The sequence below is a fragment of the Peromyscus maniculatus genome, chromosome 7 (genome assembly GCF_049852395.1).
Source record: "Peromyscus maniculatus bairdii isolate BWxNUB_F1_BW_parent chromosome 7, HU_Pman_BW_mat_3.1, whole genome shotgun sequence".
Taxonomy (NCBI): Eukaryota; Metazoa; Chordata; class Mammalia; order Rodentia; family Cricetidae; genus Peromyscus; species Peromyscus maniculatus.
This window is the reverse complement of record NC_134858.1, coordinates 67855063-67871767: the sequence shown is the minus strand read 5'-3', so window position 1 is coordinate 67871767 and position 16705 is coordinate 67855063. Positions and strand designations below refer to the sequence as shown.

Genomic DNA, 16705 nt, shown 5'->3' with positions numbered 1-16705 from the left:
GAGGCAGAAGTTGGCATTAGGCATCTTCCTCTGTTGCTTCCTCCTCGTGTTCTGAGACACAGCCTCTCAGCAAATGTGATGCTCACTGACTCTCTAGTCTAATGGGTCGCTGAGCTCCATGGGTCTGCCTGATCCGCGTGCCCACTGTTAAGGTTACAGGTGTGTATGACCACGCACATCTTTTTGTGTGGGTGCTGGGGATCCAAACTCGGGCCCCGGATTGCTCCACAGGCCTTTTATCCACTGAGCCAACTCCTCAGCTCCAGAGAGTCAAATTTGAATAGCTCTTGAGTCTTTACTGATGTGAACCCATGTAAGCAAATCTGCCGAAAACATTGTCTTACACACAGTCAGAACACCAGCCTGCATGGCTGTGATTGGAAGCCTAGATAACTTTGCAAGAATGGGAAGCCACATCCAAGAAGGTTCTGGATGGCTCTCTCCAGTGACTCTGTTCAGACTCCTTTCCTGAAAGCTGTGGGACCTGAGACTGACAGCTGTCAGATGTGACATACCTCTCTGCTGGCCGGGGGGTGGGGTGGGGTGGTGGTGTTCTGGGGCTGAGGAGAGAAGGCTCCTCGCCCAGACCTTGAAATCACACTAACATATATAAAGTTATGTTATACATGTTCTATTGCACTAATCTACTAAGCCATAGTCCCACTGCTACCCTGAGCAGACTACACGGAAAACATGCTAACATACCAAGCAGAGTGTGCCTAAGACAACAGCCGCTCTCCCCACAACCCCAACCCCTAATGAATTAATGCTGTCAGGTAGACAGCATTTTCAAGTCTGCCCAGAAAGACTTGGCTCTGTGGCAAGGCTCACCTTGATCAGCCCAATAAACAGGAAAGTCCTGATGTTTAGTCTGAAGATCGTTTAAACCCGAAGTTGGCTACTTGCTATATATAAAATTCCCTTTGATGTTAATAGAGGATATTTGAAATCATTCTTCGACAGTTTAGAGGGATGTTTAATTCCTTATTAACTTTTTTTTTATGTTCTTATAACTTATCAGTCCCTGCTTTGGGTATTTTTTATAAGTATTTATTTGTTTTTATTTTATGTATATGAGTATTGGCTTGCATGTATGTACCATGTGTGTGCCTGCTGCCCTAAGAGGTCAGAAAAGGTTGTTGGATCCCCTGGAACTGGAATTACAAATAGTGAGCTGTCATGTGGGTTCTGGGAATTGAACCTGGGTCTTCTGCCAGAGCAGCCAGTGCTCTTGAACTGCTGGGCCATCTTTCTAGCTCCCAGCCGTCTCCAATTTTTAAATGCAGCAACTAAGGCTTGCATTAGTTATGCACCTGGAACAGAACAAAACAGAGTCCAGGCCCAGAGTCATCCTAGGAATCTTTTCAAGCCGTGCTGGGCTGCAACAGTTATGTAGCAGCCAAGCTAACACAGGCTATTTCACAGCAGCAGAGGAAGAAGGTAGGCTCCTGGGGGCGGCACAGCATGACCTCACTCCAAGTGCAAGACATCTCACATGTTTCGTTACCTAACACTCAGTTTCTCGATCTCTCAAAGAGGACTATAATTGCTAGTTGGCCACATTGTCATGAAGATTAAAAATTGTATCATTAGGACCGTGCAGATGGCTCAGTCAAGTGTGTGTTCTGCAGGCCTGAGGACCTCATACAGAAAAAAAAAATCAAAACAAAACAAAACTAAAAAGCTGGGCTGGGTGGCATGTGCCACATTCTAGGGCTGGGGTGGTAGAAACAGGCTCACAGGCCAGCCAGTCTAGCCTGCTTGTCAAGTTCCAGACCAGTGAAAGACCTTGCTTCAAAAAGACAAGGTGGGCAGCCCCTGAGGAATGGTACTCGAGGTTGACCTCTGGCCTCCACATGCACACGAACACATGCATGTGTGCACTCAGGTACATATGAAAGAGATGTCAGTGTGACTGAGATCATGTTAAGGTGCCAGCGCTCCTTGACTCGAGGAATCTTTAGAACCATAAGAGCTAAAAGGTAAGTTGGAGTCGCTGCCTAGATGTGGGTCTCTACTCTTCCACTCCACAGACAACGGCAACTCTCCACCATCTCTCTTAGAGGTGAAAGATGACAGGGCCCATCAGAGAGCTGGTAAGCCTCAAAGGCTGATGTTGCCGGAATAAACAAGGCTTTGCGTGGGCCATCCGAAACCCAGGGGAGCCTTGAAAAGGGTCCCAGTGATAATAATAAAAGGCTCTTGAAATACATCAAAGACAGGAAGGCAGCTTGAGAATCCAGGATGCAGAAGCCAAGAGCGGAGCAGACACAGCCACATATCAGGGGCATTCTCACCATTTCTTTTTACTCTTCACCACCGCAAATGTTAGGGAAGCCAAAATCGAAGTGTCTTTTCAAGCAGGTAGGTCAACAACCCCAGATCCAGTAGTGGTACTAGCTCTTACACTACTTCTCATAGTCAATCTATTAGCAGATCCCTTCGAACTATGTCTTTGTTAAGTCCTCTTTTGGGTTTGGAAACAGAGCCTCATTACAGAGCCCAGTTTGATCTGGAACAGCTATGCAGACCAGGCTGGCCTCAAAGTCACAAAGATCTGACTGCCTCTGCCTCGAGGGCTGGAATTGAAGGCATGTGCTACCATGCCTGCCCTAGCTTTCTTAATTCTTTTTAAAGGCAGGGCGGGGAGGGCTGGTGAAATGGCTTAGCGTGGTCAAGGCACCTGCTGCCAAGCCCGAAGACCTGAGTTTGATCCCTGGGACCCATGTGGTGGAAGGAGTGGTCTGATTCCTGAAAGTTCTTCTCTGTGCACCACGTGCAAGCAAGCACTCCCCTCCCCCCTGACATGTGCACAAAACAAATAAATTTAAAATGGGGGTGCTGGGAATATAACTCAGGTGATAGAAAGCTTTCCCAGAATGCACAGCACCCTGGGTTTGATGCCAACACCATGTAAATCGGGCATGATGATGGCACATGCCTGTAATCTAAGCACTCAGGAGGTGGAGGCAGAGCATCAGTTCAAGGCCATCCTAGGCTTCATAGTGGGTTCAAAGCCAGGCTGGGCCTTATGTCTACATGATGCCTTATGTCAAACAAATAAACAAATGGACAGACACATAAGGAAACTCTGCCAGCTGTTACTGGATTCATTAAAGACAGACACCCTACTCTTCAGAAAGTAAATACTTTAAGATAGTTTTGAAAAACGAAATTCTAACAAGTGTGATGTATGCGATATCTCGGTTCTTACATATGCCAAGGTTACACAGGCTCAGGAGGCCCAAAGGGACAGGAATTCATGCTTGTTGTTGTCAACAGTAAATGTGCCACAGAAATGTTCTCCGAGGTCTAACATGTCCCCACAGAAGCTAGGGGGCAAAGGCTTTAGACTCATTTGTGGACACACTGCCAAGAGCTTGTCTGGCGACACAGGGTGACAGGGAATGCATTAGAAACTTCCTGGTCCTTCTTCCCTCTTTAAACCACACCACAAAGAGTTCATCTGAAAGATTTGCATCTGTCTCTGGCATACAAAAACATCCCAGATATGGTTCTAATACACAGATCCAGACATGGATTCTGGAGAACAGATAATGAATGAGCTAACAGACATGAGCTGCTTGGAGACCAGACTTGAGGGAGAATCCTAACCTTCAGCGGCTCACAACTCTCAGCTACCTACCTGGAGCTGGCTGGGGCCCACACTAGCTTGCTGGTTCCTGTGTCCCTTCTCAGGCTTATTGAATGTCATGCACCTGCCAGCCAAGCTCAACTCATCCCAGTACTAGATTTCTGGATCCCTAAAGAACTCATCTTCTCTCCATTAATAAAAGGTATTATCTTTGTGAATGGCCTTTTGTAATTTCACAACTCTGTGTAGACACCTTCAGGACATCACCTTACCTGAAGGCTACCCAGCATGTCATCTACAGAGGAATCTACCACCCAATCAACTAATTTTATGCTACTGTGCAAAAGCCATGTGGTTATAATGTAGAAAAAGACCATAGGGAAATATACAGAATTTCAAAGCCAAGAAATCTTAGAACTTGTCGGCCCCACCAGTTCACTATGAAAGGGAAAAATCAGTAGCCATCTTGAGAGATGCTTCCCCTCCCCTCCTCCAAAGGTATTTACTGACCAGCAGTTTTAGAAGTGACCAGAAGTTGAACTTATAAGGCTGGGACAACAAATCTCTGTATCCTGGACTTGGCAAAACAAGATATGAGAAGTAATGGGTTCAACTGACCAGAAGTTGACCTCAGAGGAGAGTAGGACTGCAACAATAAATCTGAATGTATATATTCTGGCTTCAACAAAAGCAGGGCATAGGGAGTAAAAATTTAATGCCTCTGTAGGTACCCTGAATCCTGTTAGCCACCAGTAACCTCATGCTTATAGTTCAGCCAGTAACTTCAAAGAACTGCCTCACCCCTAGCTGCCTCGTCCAATCCCAAGCTGCATGTAAACCTTTCCTATATAAACCCCTCCAAGTGAGTGCTCGGGGCTGTTCGCCTTTACAAACTGTGTCGGATGTTGGACATTCGGACCAAGTCCCGGGCTTGTTTGTTTTGTTATAAAAAAAAAACAAAACAAAACAAACCTCTGTGTGCTTGCATTGGATATCAGCTCTGTGGTGGTCTTGCTTGGGGGGTCTTGCGACCTGGGCGCAACTATCAGGAGAAGAAATTGAGGCCCAGAGAGCTGCTCCATAAGCTGTTGAGGTTAAGGGAGCTGGCGAGTCTGACAGGTTGAAGATCTGTCCAAAAGCAAAGGAACCTGCATACCGAAGAAGAAACTCAAGAGAGGGCGGGCATCTGGCCTCTGTAACTGGGGGGGGGGCATGAAGTCAAGGCCCCCGCAACAATCCTCCCTCTTAGGTTTATAATATTTGTTTGCCTGGGGGCTGAGGCCACCAAACTGTCCAGTGTGATTTATAGCCAATACTTTGCACCACACAATAGAACCTCTGACCTCCAGAGGAAGTAGAGGTCAAGGGCACTGATTGAGCCATCAGTGGAACCCTGGATAAAAACTCTAGACTTTAGAGACTCAAGCAAATATCCCTGATTGTCCATAAGTAGCGGCACACATCCCCATTGGAGACGGTCACACCATCCATGACTGGAAGCCGCACATCTGGACCCTCTGCCACCTCATCTGATATGCTGTCTCTTTCATGCAGCTGTGCTTTGTATTCCGTTGCTACAATAAAACTTTAATCATAGGCACCGAGTGTTTTTTTTTTAAAATCAATCTATTTTTATTTTATGTGCATTGGTGTTTTGCCTGCATATGTGTCTGTGTGAGGGTGTCAGATCCCTTGGACCTGGAGTTATAGGCAGTTTGTGAGCTGCTGTGTGGGTGCTGGGAATTGAACCCAGGTCCTCTGGAAGAGCAGCCAGTGCTCTTAACTGCTGAGCCATCTCTCCAGCATCCCTGAGAATGGTTCTTATGAATGCTTGAGTGTGAGGGTTAGGGAGAACTGGCCTCGGAGAGACAGAAGGGAGGGGCTGTCTTGTCAGGGGACAGGATCCTTAACCTTAGTTGTGCCTCCCTGTTCTAACATCTCCTAAATTAAAAGTGCATCACCTCTGAATGGCTGCAAAGACGGATCTTGGAAGCAGTCTCTGGTTCCACACTGCGGCATGTGAATCAAGATGGCGGGAGGTCTGAGTGTGGAAAAGCCATGAACTGGTGCTATTGTGAGCTCTTGAGTAACAAACCCAATCCCTTCCTTCCCAGAAAACACCCAGAAGAGGGGCAGAATGAGCAAGGAGAAGAGATGCAGGAACCTACCAGAGAACTCACACTGAACTCCCTCATTAAATGTAGTGAAGGAAACACCCCCCTACTCTCCCCTGACCTCAAATTGGTGTCATACCAAAGCATTTCCTGTTACTCAAGCAAAATCACCACTCCCTACGCATCCCCCTGAAACGGTTTAACCTGCATCTAATCTACCATCTACATCTAACTTCCGACTTCTAGAAGAACCAGCTGAAGGAATGAGTCCAGGAAGAACATGAGGAACCAATCTGACAAACCTAGAAGACACCCCTGGTAGAACTGGCGAGGTCTCTCAAAAACACCTATGGCCTGGGGCTCTGGAGGCAGAACACAGAGGCAGAATGCGAGAGTGTGTAGCCAGCAGCCAGCGGGAGCAAAATGAACCAGAAAGCCAGTGTCATGGGTGAAAAAAATAAAAGCTGGGCATAGGAGAACTGTGGCAACATAAAAACAAATTCAAGATTCATAAAATATACAACTCTCTTCCCCCAATTTGTATAAACGACCAGGAATGAGCAAGATGGTGATAACTGAGCCTGAACACAGGCTGCGGGCTTCAGGGACACTGGACTGCTCGTTCTCTGGTTGGGACAATGGCCCAGAGACATGCAATACAAGGATTTTATTTTTCCGCCAGACACACGGGGTAAAATGTCATTGAATCTCTCTTCATCTTGAAGCCCTGGGGGCCTGCGTTTACCTCAAAAGGCTTCTGTTGTCTTGCTTTACTGTTTTCATTTTGTGCTGTGTAAGTGTTTTAGAGGGTGGTAAGAAACGGGATTCTCAGATCTTAAGTCAGGTGTGATGACGCACACTGTAATCCCAGCACTCAGGAGCGGAGGCAGGGGACTGGGAGGCTGGAGCCAGCATAGGCTACTCAGCAAGCCCCTTCCTCAAATAACAAAAAACAAACAAACAAAAAAACGAAATAAGTCAATGATAGGTGTAATATTTACAATTTTAAACCATGAAAATTAAGAATGCAAATAACCCTATTGGCAAACGAACTTGACACACAAAGAGTATAGAAAAATACCGAATTAGCTGACTTTAAACCCCAATCATGTGGGGGCTAGAGATGGCTCAGCAGTTCAGAGTGCTGGCTGCTCTTGCAGAGGACCCAGCTTCTATTCCCAGGACCCATGTGGTCTCTCACAACCATCTGTAACTCCAGTCCCAGGGGATCCAATTCACTCTTCTGGCTTTCATGGGCAATGGACAGACAAATTCAGGCAAAATATTCATATACATGAAATAAAATGAATAAGCCTTTACTTACATTTATATAATTTATATTTATTACATATATAAATTTATATTTACCTAAAATTTTGGATGCAAATGTTGGATATATAGACCAAAAGAACAAAAAGAAATTTTAAAATGAATTCAGTATTGCTACTAATTTGCATTATTATTGTTGGTGCTATAATAATATTGGTATTATTTATTTTAAATGCATATGTGTATATATGTATATATTCATACATACACATATAAAATGCATGCACTATAAAGCAAATAGTTATGTCTATGTCATCAGAGACCAAGATGTTTTAGTAGAAGAGAGACAAGTTATGAATATAAAAATCAAAGATATTTTAAAACTCTGTAGTCTGCACACACAGAGCACAAACATACATTCAGACAAAATACTCATACACACAAAATAGAAATAACAGTAATAATAAATGAAAACAAACAACTCTCTATAACCTTAAAAATAAGCTAGAAATAGCAGAATGAACTCATGCCTCATTGTGTTCATCAAAAATTCAAATTCCTTAGCTTTGTCCACTGGAGAGAACAGGAACGCTGACAGCTGGTACCGAGGACAGTGGTGTCTAAACATCATGTCCCATCCCATGAGACAAGGACCCCTTGGGGAAAGGGCTAGTTCCAGGTCTCAGGAGGGCTCGAACGAGGCACACTTGGACCATTGGCAACAAGGAAATGATCCAAGAGGACTCGAGATGTGTCAGAGGACACGGAGGCCAAGACGAGGGAGGAGGGAGATTATCTGGACACTGGAGGAATAACTGCTGTAAACAGGGAAGCTATTTTAAACCCACTAGTTAGAAGTGATACTGAAAACACACGCTACCTTCAGAGGTTGCCAGGGGCAACAACTCATTACTTTGAAAAGTGAGGAGAAACGACAGTGAGCAGGCATTTTATCTAGTTTTCCCATAAAGATTACATTTTAAGATGAAATAAAAAAAATGTCCAACTATCCCATGTAAAAGAAATCACAGAATGAGAACATAAATTTAATTAAGCAGTGGTCGTGAAAATGAGAATCGAGGACGGAGGGGTCTCCTTGGCAGGCTGAACGATGGTCGCATAGAGACCAACAGGAATGAAGTTCAGGATGTAACAGATGTTTTTGCAAAAAAATGGAATCTGCATCTGGCCATGCTTCGAGACATACTATCCATTTACCCACGTGGTGATTCACATCAACTGTCTACTTGATGGGACCGAGAATCCCCGAGAACCAAACTCTGGCCGTGCCTGAGAAGAAATTTCTAGATTGGGTTAACTGAGGCAGGAAGACCCACCCTGAATGTGGGCGCATCATGGACTGGGGGGGGGGGGTCTTAGACTGAATAAAAAGGAGAAACCATGCTGATTACCAGCATACATCTCCCTATTTTCCTACTGCAGATGTGATGTGACCAGCCACCCCGAGTTCTTGAGTCATGAGGCCTAAAACTGTGAGCCAAAGTAGACCCCTAAATAAAAACAGACACGTGACTATTACGCTTACAGTGACAACGACCTCCAAACTGCAACCCGTAAATTGCTATTGTCAGGTATTTTGTCAGAGCCAGGAGACAAGTAACTACGACAACAGGAAATAGAGAGCATGGTGGGAGGTGTGGGCATCATCAGAGGACACCGTCAGCCAAGGCAAAGAAGGGCCTGGAGCTTTTGTCTTTAACAAATGAATGCCAGGAAAAACAGAACGAAGGAGATTGCTCAGCGACTAGGAGACTTGAGAGACACAGCAACCAGGGGCGAGGATGTGTGGGCTTTGTTTGCAAACAAGCCAGCTGCTGAAAGGAGTGTGTAACTCAGTCCTGGCACTGGAGTGTGGAGCAGATCAAATCATCCAAGGATTCCTCTTTCATTTGGGTGGCAGTGTTGGGAACCAGATCTAGAGTCTTGGACATGTTAAGCACTTGCTCCCAAACCAGAAAGAATTTATTTTTAAGGTGTGATAAGACTTATTTGGAAAGCCAGGCGGTGGTGGTGCATGCCTTTAATCCCAGTACTCGGGAGGCAGAGGCAGGCAGATCTTTGTGAGTTCAAGGTCAGCCTGGGCTACAGAGTGAGTTCCAGAAAAGGCTCCAAAGCCTACACAGAAAAACACTGTTTCAAAAAACTCAAAACTAAACAAAACAAAACTTATCTTGAGCTGGGAAAAGGGCTCAGATAGTAAAGTACATACAACAAGGGCCTGAATTCCATCTCCAGAACCCTCACTGGGGGAAAAAAAAAAAAAAGAAGAGATGCCTCATTGAGTCAAGATGGCTGCTGCCAAGCTTGATGACTGAATTCCAGCACCAGGACCCACACAGTGGAAGGAGAGAACTGACTCTCACAAGTTGTCCTCTGACCTCTACAGATGTCAACACACACGCACACGCACACGCACACGCACACGCACACGCACAAACTCACAGAGGTACACAGAATTTTCTTTTAAAGTTGTATACTAATTATTGACAAATGAAAAGGTTTGCTCTCTAGAATTTGTTTTAGAAAACCAAGGGGACTAAGAGGGAAAGGTAAACATGGATTGGCCACATATTGATAACCAAACAGAATGAAGGAGGGACACACAGGAACATACTATGTTATGTCTAATTTTGTGTGTGTCTATGAACATCATCACAAGTAGCTCTTTCAAAAAGGTTTCAGGGGCTAGGGTGCAGCTCAGCTGGAGTGCTTGCCTGGCATGCATGCATGTGGGTTCCAACCCCAGCATTTTTTTTTTTCTTTTTTTTGGTTTTTGTGAGACAGGGTTTCTCTGTGTAGCTGATCGGGAACTCGATCTGTAGCCCAGGCTGGCCTTGAACTCACAGAGATCCGCCTGCCTCTGCCTCCCAAGTGCTGGGATTAAAGGCCTGTGCCACCATCACCCAGCAAACAGAAAACTTTTTAAAATGTTTTTATTACCATTTGTTAATTATATATCCTAATGGGTTTCATTATGACATTTTCATACAAGTATATAACATATTTTGATCATATCCACCCTCATTACTCTCTTGTCTCTGTCCTCATTGGCTCTCTGTTACTGTGATAAAACACTAACCAAAACATTTTATAGTTGTGTAGTAGAATATTTTAAGGTGCGTTATTTTGTTTATGTTGCATTTGTTTAACTCTGTGAAGCTGTGTTACTGTGCCTGTGTAAAACACCCGATGGTCTAATAAAGAACTGAACAGCCAATAGGGAGGAAGGAGAAAGGATGGGCGGGGCTGGCAGGGAGAGAGAATATATAGAGGGAGAAATATGGGAGGAGAGATCTAAGATCTAGCAGCCAGAGAAGGAGGAGGACTCCAGGGACCAGCCACCCAGCTACACAGCAAGCTAGGGAGTAAGAGTAAGATTTACAGAAGTAAGAGAACGGGAAAAGCCCAGAGGCAAAAGGTAATTGGAATAATTTAAGTTAAGGAAAGCTGGCTAGAAACTAAGCCAAGCTAAGGCTGGGCATTAATAAGCAATAATAAGCCTCCGTGTGATTTATTTGGGAGGTGAGAGGCGCCCCCCTCCCCAAAAAAAGAGTAAAAAACCAACAATACAGTTGGGGCAGGAACCTGTTGTAGAACATTATTTTAAGATGTGTTACATTTGTTTAGGCTATGGAACATTGGTTTAATCGTGCAAAGATGTGTTGCATTCTTTTATGTCACATTTGTTTAACTCTATGAAGCTGTGTTACTTTGTCTGTCTAAAACACCTGATGGCCTAATAAAGAGCTGAGTGGCCAACAGTGAGGCAGGAGAAAGGATAGGTGGGGCTGGCAGGCAGAGAGAATAAATAGAAGGAAAAATCTGGGAGGAAACGAAGAAGGAGCAAGAGAACAAAGAGAGGAGGACTCCAGGGGCTAGCCACCCAGCCACTCAGCCAGGAACAGAGTAAGAGTGAAAGTAAGATTTATAGAAGTAAGAAAAGGAAAAAACCCAGAGGCAAAAGGTGGATGGGATAATTTTAAGTTACGAAAAGCTGGCAAGAAACAAGTCAAGCTAGGGCCCGGCATTCATAATTAAGAATAAACCTCTGTGTGTGATTTATTTGGGAGCTGGGTGGCAGGCTCCCCAAAAGAGCCAAAACAAACAACAACAGGAACCTGGAGGCAGGGACCGAAGCAGATGCCATGGAGGAGGAATACTGCTTAGTGCCTTACTTCTGTGGCTTGCTCAGCCTGCTTTCTAATATAGTCTAGGACCACCTGGCTGGGACGGTAGTGCTGCCCGTGAGCTGGGCCCTCCCCATCAATCACCAACTAAGAAGATGCTCCCAGACCTGCCCGCAGACCAGTCTACTAGAGGCAATTTCTCCATTGAGATTCCCTCTTTCTAGGTGACTCTAGTTTGTGGAATTGGTACAAATCAGCCAGCATACACGCTCACTCCTGCTGTCACTCCTGTCCCCAATCAGTTCCCCTTGCACTTTCATGTCATGTCATGTCATTCATTCATTCATTCATTCATTCTTTTCAGTGATTGGGCAAGTTCCATTACTGTTGGAGATGGGCAGGAACACGGGCTATTTCCCAGTGGCTACACCATTGAAGAAAATGTCTCCCCTCTCCCATTAACTGGGGGGTGGAGCCTTGTGAGCTCCTCCCCTGAAAGTGTTTATGATCTGGCATTGGACAAGGGACAATTACAAAACAAACCAGGCGGCACCTGCTGGCTCCTCAGACGTGCTGAATGGCCTTGAACATCAACCAGGGCTGCTCTGACAACTCAGAGCTAGAGGCTTGGTGGCCTGGTTCTTTCTCCTACCTGATGATGACACACTGGTTCTCTCTGTCGATGATCATGTTTCTGTACATACTGTCGGCGAGGGCATAGATATGAGGCGGGTTCTCATACTGCGCCTAGGAAAGCAAAAACAGAAACCCAAACCAAACCACAGTAAGTTTCTTTGTGTGGACGATCAATGACACCATGGCACACAGCTCCAGTGTTTAGCATTTACAGGCAAAGGGTTTGTGATTCGATGATTCATAAAAATGTCCTAGGTTATGGCCTATTACAGCCTGGGGAAGCGAAGGTGGAGTTTTTGGAAGGACTCCTCGATAAGCGTGCCCATGATTCAGCCCTCAGATATGACCCAGGTACACCACCCTTCTACCCAGGCATGCCTCTGCAAAGCCATTCTGCTCCAAATTCATGTCTCCAAATACTGGAGACACTTGGCAACTATCAGAAAAGGATCTGCCAAGACCCTGGGTCTCGCTTTGACCAGAATTCTAAATGCTGGCAGCATTTTTCTTCTTTAAGAGGCAAGTCGCTATCCTCTGATCTCACTGGGGACTATGGGGTGTATCTATGGATGAGGAGGGAAACTCAGAAGTTTTCCACAAGAAGATGACAAGAGGTGTGGTTCCTCATAGGGACGAACTGGTTTAGTTAGTTTCTCTCCTAAAGGGGAGGGCTGCAGGTGACGCTACAATGAGACAGTCTCCTGGGTGTGTGAAAGGGTCTTCAGCGATGTACAGGTTTAAAACTAGAGACTGGAGACATGGCTCAGTGGTTAAGAACACTGGCTACTCTTCCAGAGGACCCAGGTTGGATTTCCAGCACCCACATGGTGGCTCACAACCATCTGTAACTCCAGGTCCAGGGCATCTGACACCCTCCACTGGCCTCTTCAGGCACTGTGTGCACATGGTGGTGCCCAGACATACATGCAGGCAGATGCCCACACACATAAAATTAAATTGGAAAAAAACAAGTCCAGCAATCAAGTCATGCCCCATGCCTAACAGTCACTCTGTCAGCCGACTCCAATTATTCAGACACCCACTTTCACCAACCCCTCAAGAACTAACAAAAAGAGCTGCCACGGTGGCATATGCCTGCAATCCCAGAATTTAGGAGGCGAAACAGGAGGATCAGGAGTTCATAGTCATTATCGGCTACTTAGTGAGTTCAAGGTCAGCCTGGGCTACGTGAGACTCAATCTCAAAAAACAAAACAAAAATCAGGGCTGGGGAAGTGGCTCAGCCACTGAAGGTCTCTGCCACTAAGCCTGTTGACGAGTTCTACCTTTGGGACCCACAAGGAAGAAGGTGAGGACCGACTCCTGCAAGATGTTCTCTGACGGCCACCTGCCCACCATGGTGCACACAAACAGATAAATGAAAAGATTTTTAAAACAAAAATGCTCCATGTGGCGCTGGAGTGGTGAAAATAAGATGTGGAACTGAGTCCAGGTGACACATTGTCCTGTCTCTGAGGGTCTCACAAGGTACGGGAGAAGATGGGCAGGACAGTAATTTTAAAAGATTAAGCCATAAGCTTAATAAGGAATGCTTTGCTTAAACCACTCTTAAATTTCCCTACATAGTGATGGACTAAAGAAAAGGGAGCTGGCTGAGGAGCTGCTACTTACTGCCAAGCGCTAAGGACTGGACCTCAGTGGTGAAAGGAAATGGGGGTGAGGGGCGAGACCCTGTGTAACGCCAAGTACTCATGTGTCCCCTGCCCAGTGTCCCCCAACCCTTAGGGAGCCACCTAGGAAGAGTGGGAGACTATCCTCGGGAATGCAGAACTCCTGACAGGGGTCAACGTATATGTGAAGCCTGCCTTCATGGTGAAGGGGGAGGCCTGCTGGGACCTCGGGACACGGTCTCAGATGGGCTTCTACACAGACCACTGAACCAGAGCTATGTGTAATGCCTCTTTGAAAACAGGCAAGCAGAACATTGTAAGGAAGAAAAGAGGGTGGAGACCAGAAGGAGGGGGAGTGGAGAGAATGCTGAACGGTGGAGGAAATGAGAAGACGAACTGCGCTGGCTAGTTCTATGTCAACCGGACACAGGCTAGAGTCATTGAAGAGGCGGGAACCCCAACCGAAAAAATGCCTCCATAGACTGGGCTGTGGGCAAGCCTGTAGGGCATTTTCTTTCTTAGTGACCGAAGTGGGAGGGTCCAGTTCACTGTGGGTGGGCTCATACCTAGGCTGGTGGTTCCTGGGTTTTATAAGAAAGCAGATAGAGCAAGCCAGGGGGAGCAAGTCAGAAAGCAGCACCCCTCCATGGCCTCTGCATCAGCTCCTGCCTTCAGATTCCAAGCCTGTTTGAGTTCCAGTCCTGACTTCCTTCATTGATGGACTAGAATGTAGAAGTGTAAGCAAAATAAACCCTTTCCTCCTCAGCTTGCTTTTGGTCATGGTGTTCATCATAGCCATAGTAATCCTGACTAGGACACAAGCCTTTCCCACTAAGGGTCTAAAACTGCTTAATGAAAGCTGTGCCCTTGGGGGTCACTTACACTCCTCCTACCCCCAGACAGGGTCTCATGAATCTCAGGCTTGCCTCCATCTCCCTATGTAGCTGAGGATGACTTTGAACTACACTGCGCTGGGCCTGGTTTATTCAGTGTCAGGGGTGGAATCCGGGATTTGTGCAGAATAGGAATCATTCTGCTCACTGAGCGACAGCCCCATCTCTGGAGTCCTATGCGTTCAGCTGGGTTTCCTTCCCAGCTACAGTTTCACCAAGCCTCTGAGCTAGGTGCCTATGGAGTATTGAGTAGCTATCTCCTCTGATGCTCCTCTTTCTCGATAGAGACCCCCAAAGCCATTAAGACTCGATTTTAACTCCTAGCTCAGTAGATTGTGATACCGCTCCCCTGGGCAGCGGTTCCTCCTCTGTGAAATAGGGTAGATAACGTGATACAGCAGTCATACAGATTGTTATAGTATTGTTGTAAGCACATTCAGTACCTAATACTCAGTAAAACCAATTGTATTGACAGTGTTGCCATGAGCAATGAAAATGTTTTTTTGTTTTTTCTTTTATGACATTTCTACACCGAGAACCCATGAAAAGTTAACAAAAAGGGGCTGGTATACAGTGACTCTTCAGAGAACTAGGAAGAAACACAGGTCTGTGTTTGTGTGTGCTTGTAAGTGTATGTGTACATTGTGTGTGTGTGTGTGTGTGTGTGTGTGTGTGTGTGTGTGTGTATCTCAGCTCTTCATGTTGGAGCCTTGCTGTTACTGGGGGGGGCGGGTGTCAGGCCAGCTGCCCTAGGATCGTGGACTGGGGTACCAGGGCAGGGCCCAGAACTCTGTTGACAGTGTTGTCCTTGTGCTGGCCCCCCGATAAAGGCAGCATTATCAAAGGTCTTTCCCGTGGCAGCCTCCTTGGGCTCCAGCTACCAGAAGCATTCATCTGGCAACAATGGGGTGCACACTTGCTCTGGGTAATTGCCTTCCACTTCAACTGGATTTATGTGTTCTTTTGTTGGCTTCCAGGGGTCAGGATTAATAAGGGCTTTTGTGCTTCGGCTGTAAAGAAGGAAGGAAGGAAGGAAGGAGATGCAGAGGTCTAGGCCAGGGTGTGAGGAGCTGCAGAGTAAGACACATTGGGAAGGATTGCTGGTTTTACTTCTAACCCACAGATGAAATGACTGTGGTGTGGGTTTGAACAGAGAGCAGTCACATTAGTAAATGAAGGAATGAAAGATTCATTTTCAAACTATGGCCAAAGCTTACCAAGGATTTCAATTCTCAAAGTTCCCAGCATCTCATTCATTTTTACCTATGACTGGTTTTATTTGTTGATTGGTTGGTTGGTTTTTTGAGACAGGATTTCACTGTGTAGCCCTGGCTATCTCAGATCTCTGTAGCCCAGGCTGGCCTCGAACTCACAGAGATCCACCTGGCTCTGCCTCCTGAGTGCTGTGATTAAAGGCGTGTGCCACCACTGTCCAGCAGCTGTTTTTTTTTTTTTTTTTTTTTTTTTTTTTTTTTTTTTTTGTGTGTGTGTGTGTGTGTGTGTGTGTGTGATACCACTGTGTGTGTTCATGCTTGCTTTTGTGTGGAGGACAGAGGACAACTTTGGGTGTTACTCTCGGGAATGGTGTCCAGCTCTTTGGGGACAGGTCTCTCATTGGCCTGGAGCTCATCATTAGGCCAGACTGGACAGTGAACCCCAGGGGCCCTCGTGTCTTCACCTCCTCAGAGCTGAGATTACACACGCACACTATTACGTACTGCATGGTCACCTGGGTTCTGGGGCGTGAACTCAGGTCCTCATGCTTGTGACATATCTCCCTGGCTCCCATCATGCTTCTTTTTAATCACTTATAACTTGGAAGCATGTGTAGAAGCCAGAAGGCCACCCCCAACTCTGGGTATTGCAGCCCACTTAACTAATTCCACATGTAAATGAGCCCACTCATTAGCCTCTACTCCCTTGAAGTACATGCTCAAGATCAGCATCCAATTAAAAAAAAATCCAACAATGTCACTTAGTCGACCTCCCCAATAAATAATTCATCAGAAAATGCAAATGTATTGCTAACTTCAAGAAAAGCTATGCATAAATGACAAAATCTCTAAACACTACGGCAACTTATTGAGTACATAACTTACCGCTCCTTGGTACATTTCAATCTCCTTTTCTCCAAAATAGGGCATCTGCTTGAAAGGGTTGACGGAGATTAATACGGATCCAATGTATGTCTGAATTTCAACCTAGTTAAGGTCCCCTGTCCGTCTTCACAGAGACATATTTTTCAGTCAGTAAACAGATGTTACAGAGCATAGAATAAGCTGCTGGATGGAAGAAAAGCCAGTGTGGACAGTTTATGAACACCATAAAGGCAAAAAGCAGTTATTCAATTAGCTCAGGTCTTATTTCTCCTTAGGAACAGCAATGAGGTTCGTTATCAAGGTGCTGCAAAAAGAAGCATT

The 16705-nt window shown here is 45.7% G+C and overlaps 1 protein-coding gene across 1 annotated transcript in view; it reads right to left on the bottom strand.

The window, feature by feature from the left end:
- The window catches only part of Myo1e (myosin IE), a 205342-nt gene that overhangs the window by 96406 nt on the left and 92231 nt on the right, over positions 1-16705 (bottom strand). The window contains exons 3-4 of the mRNA XM_006979281.3: positions 16385-16474; positions 11779-11873 (exon numbers count right to left, since the gene is read on the bottom strand). Coding sequence (XP_006979343.1) covers positions 11779-11873; positions 16385-16474 — 185 coding nt within the window. The remainder of the gene's footprint in view (positions 1-11778; positions 11874-16384; positions 16475-16705) is intronic.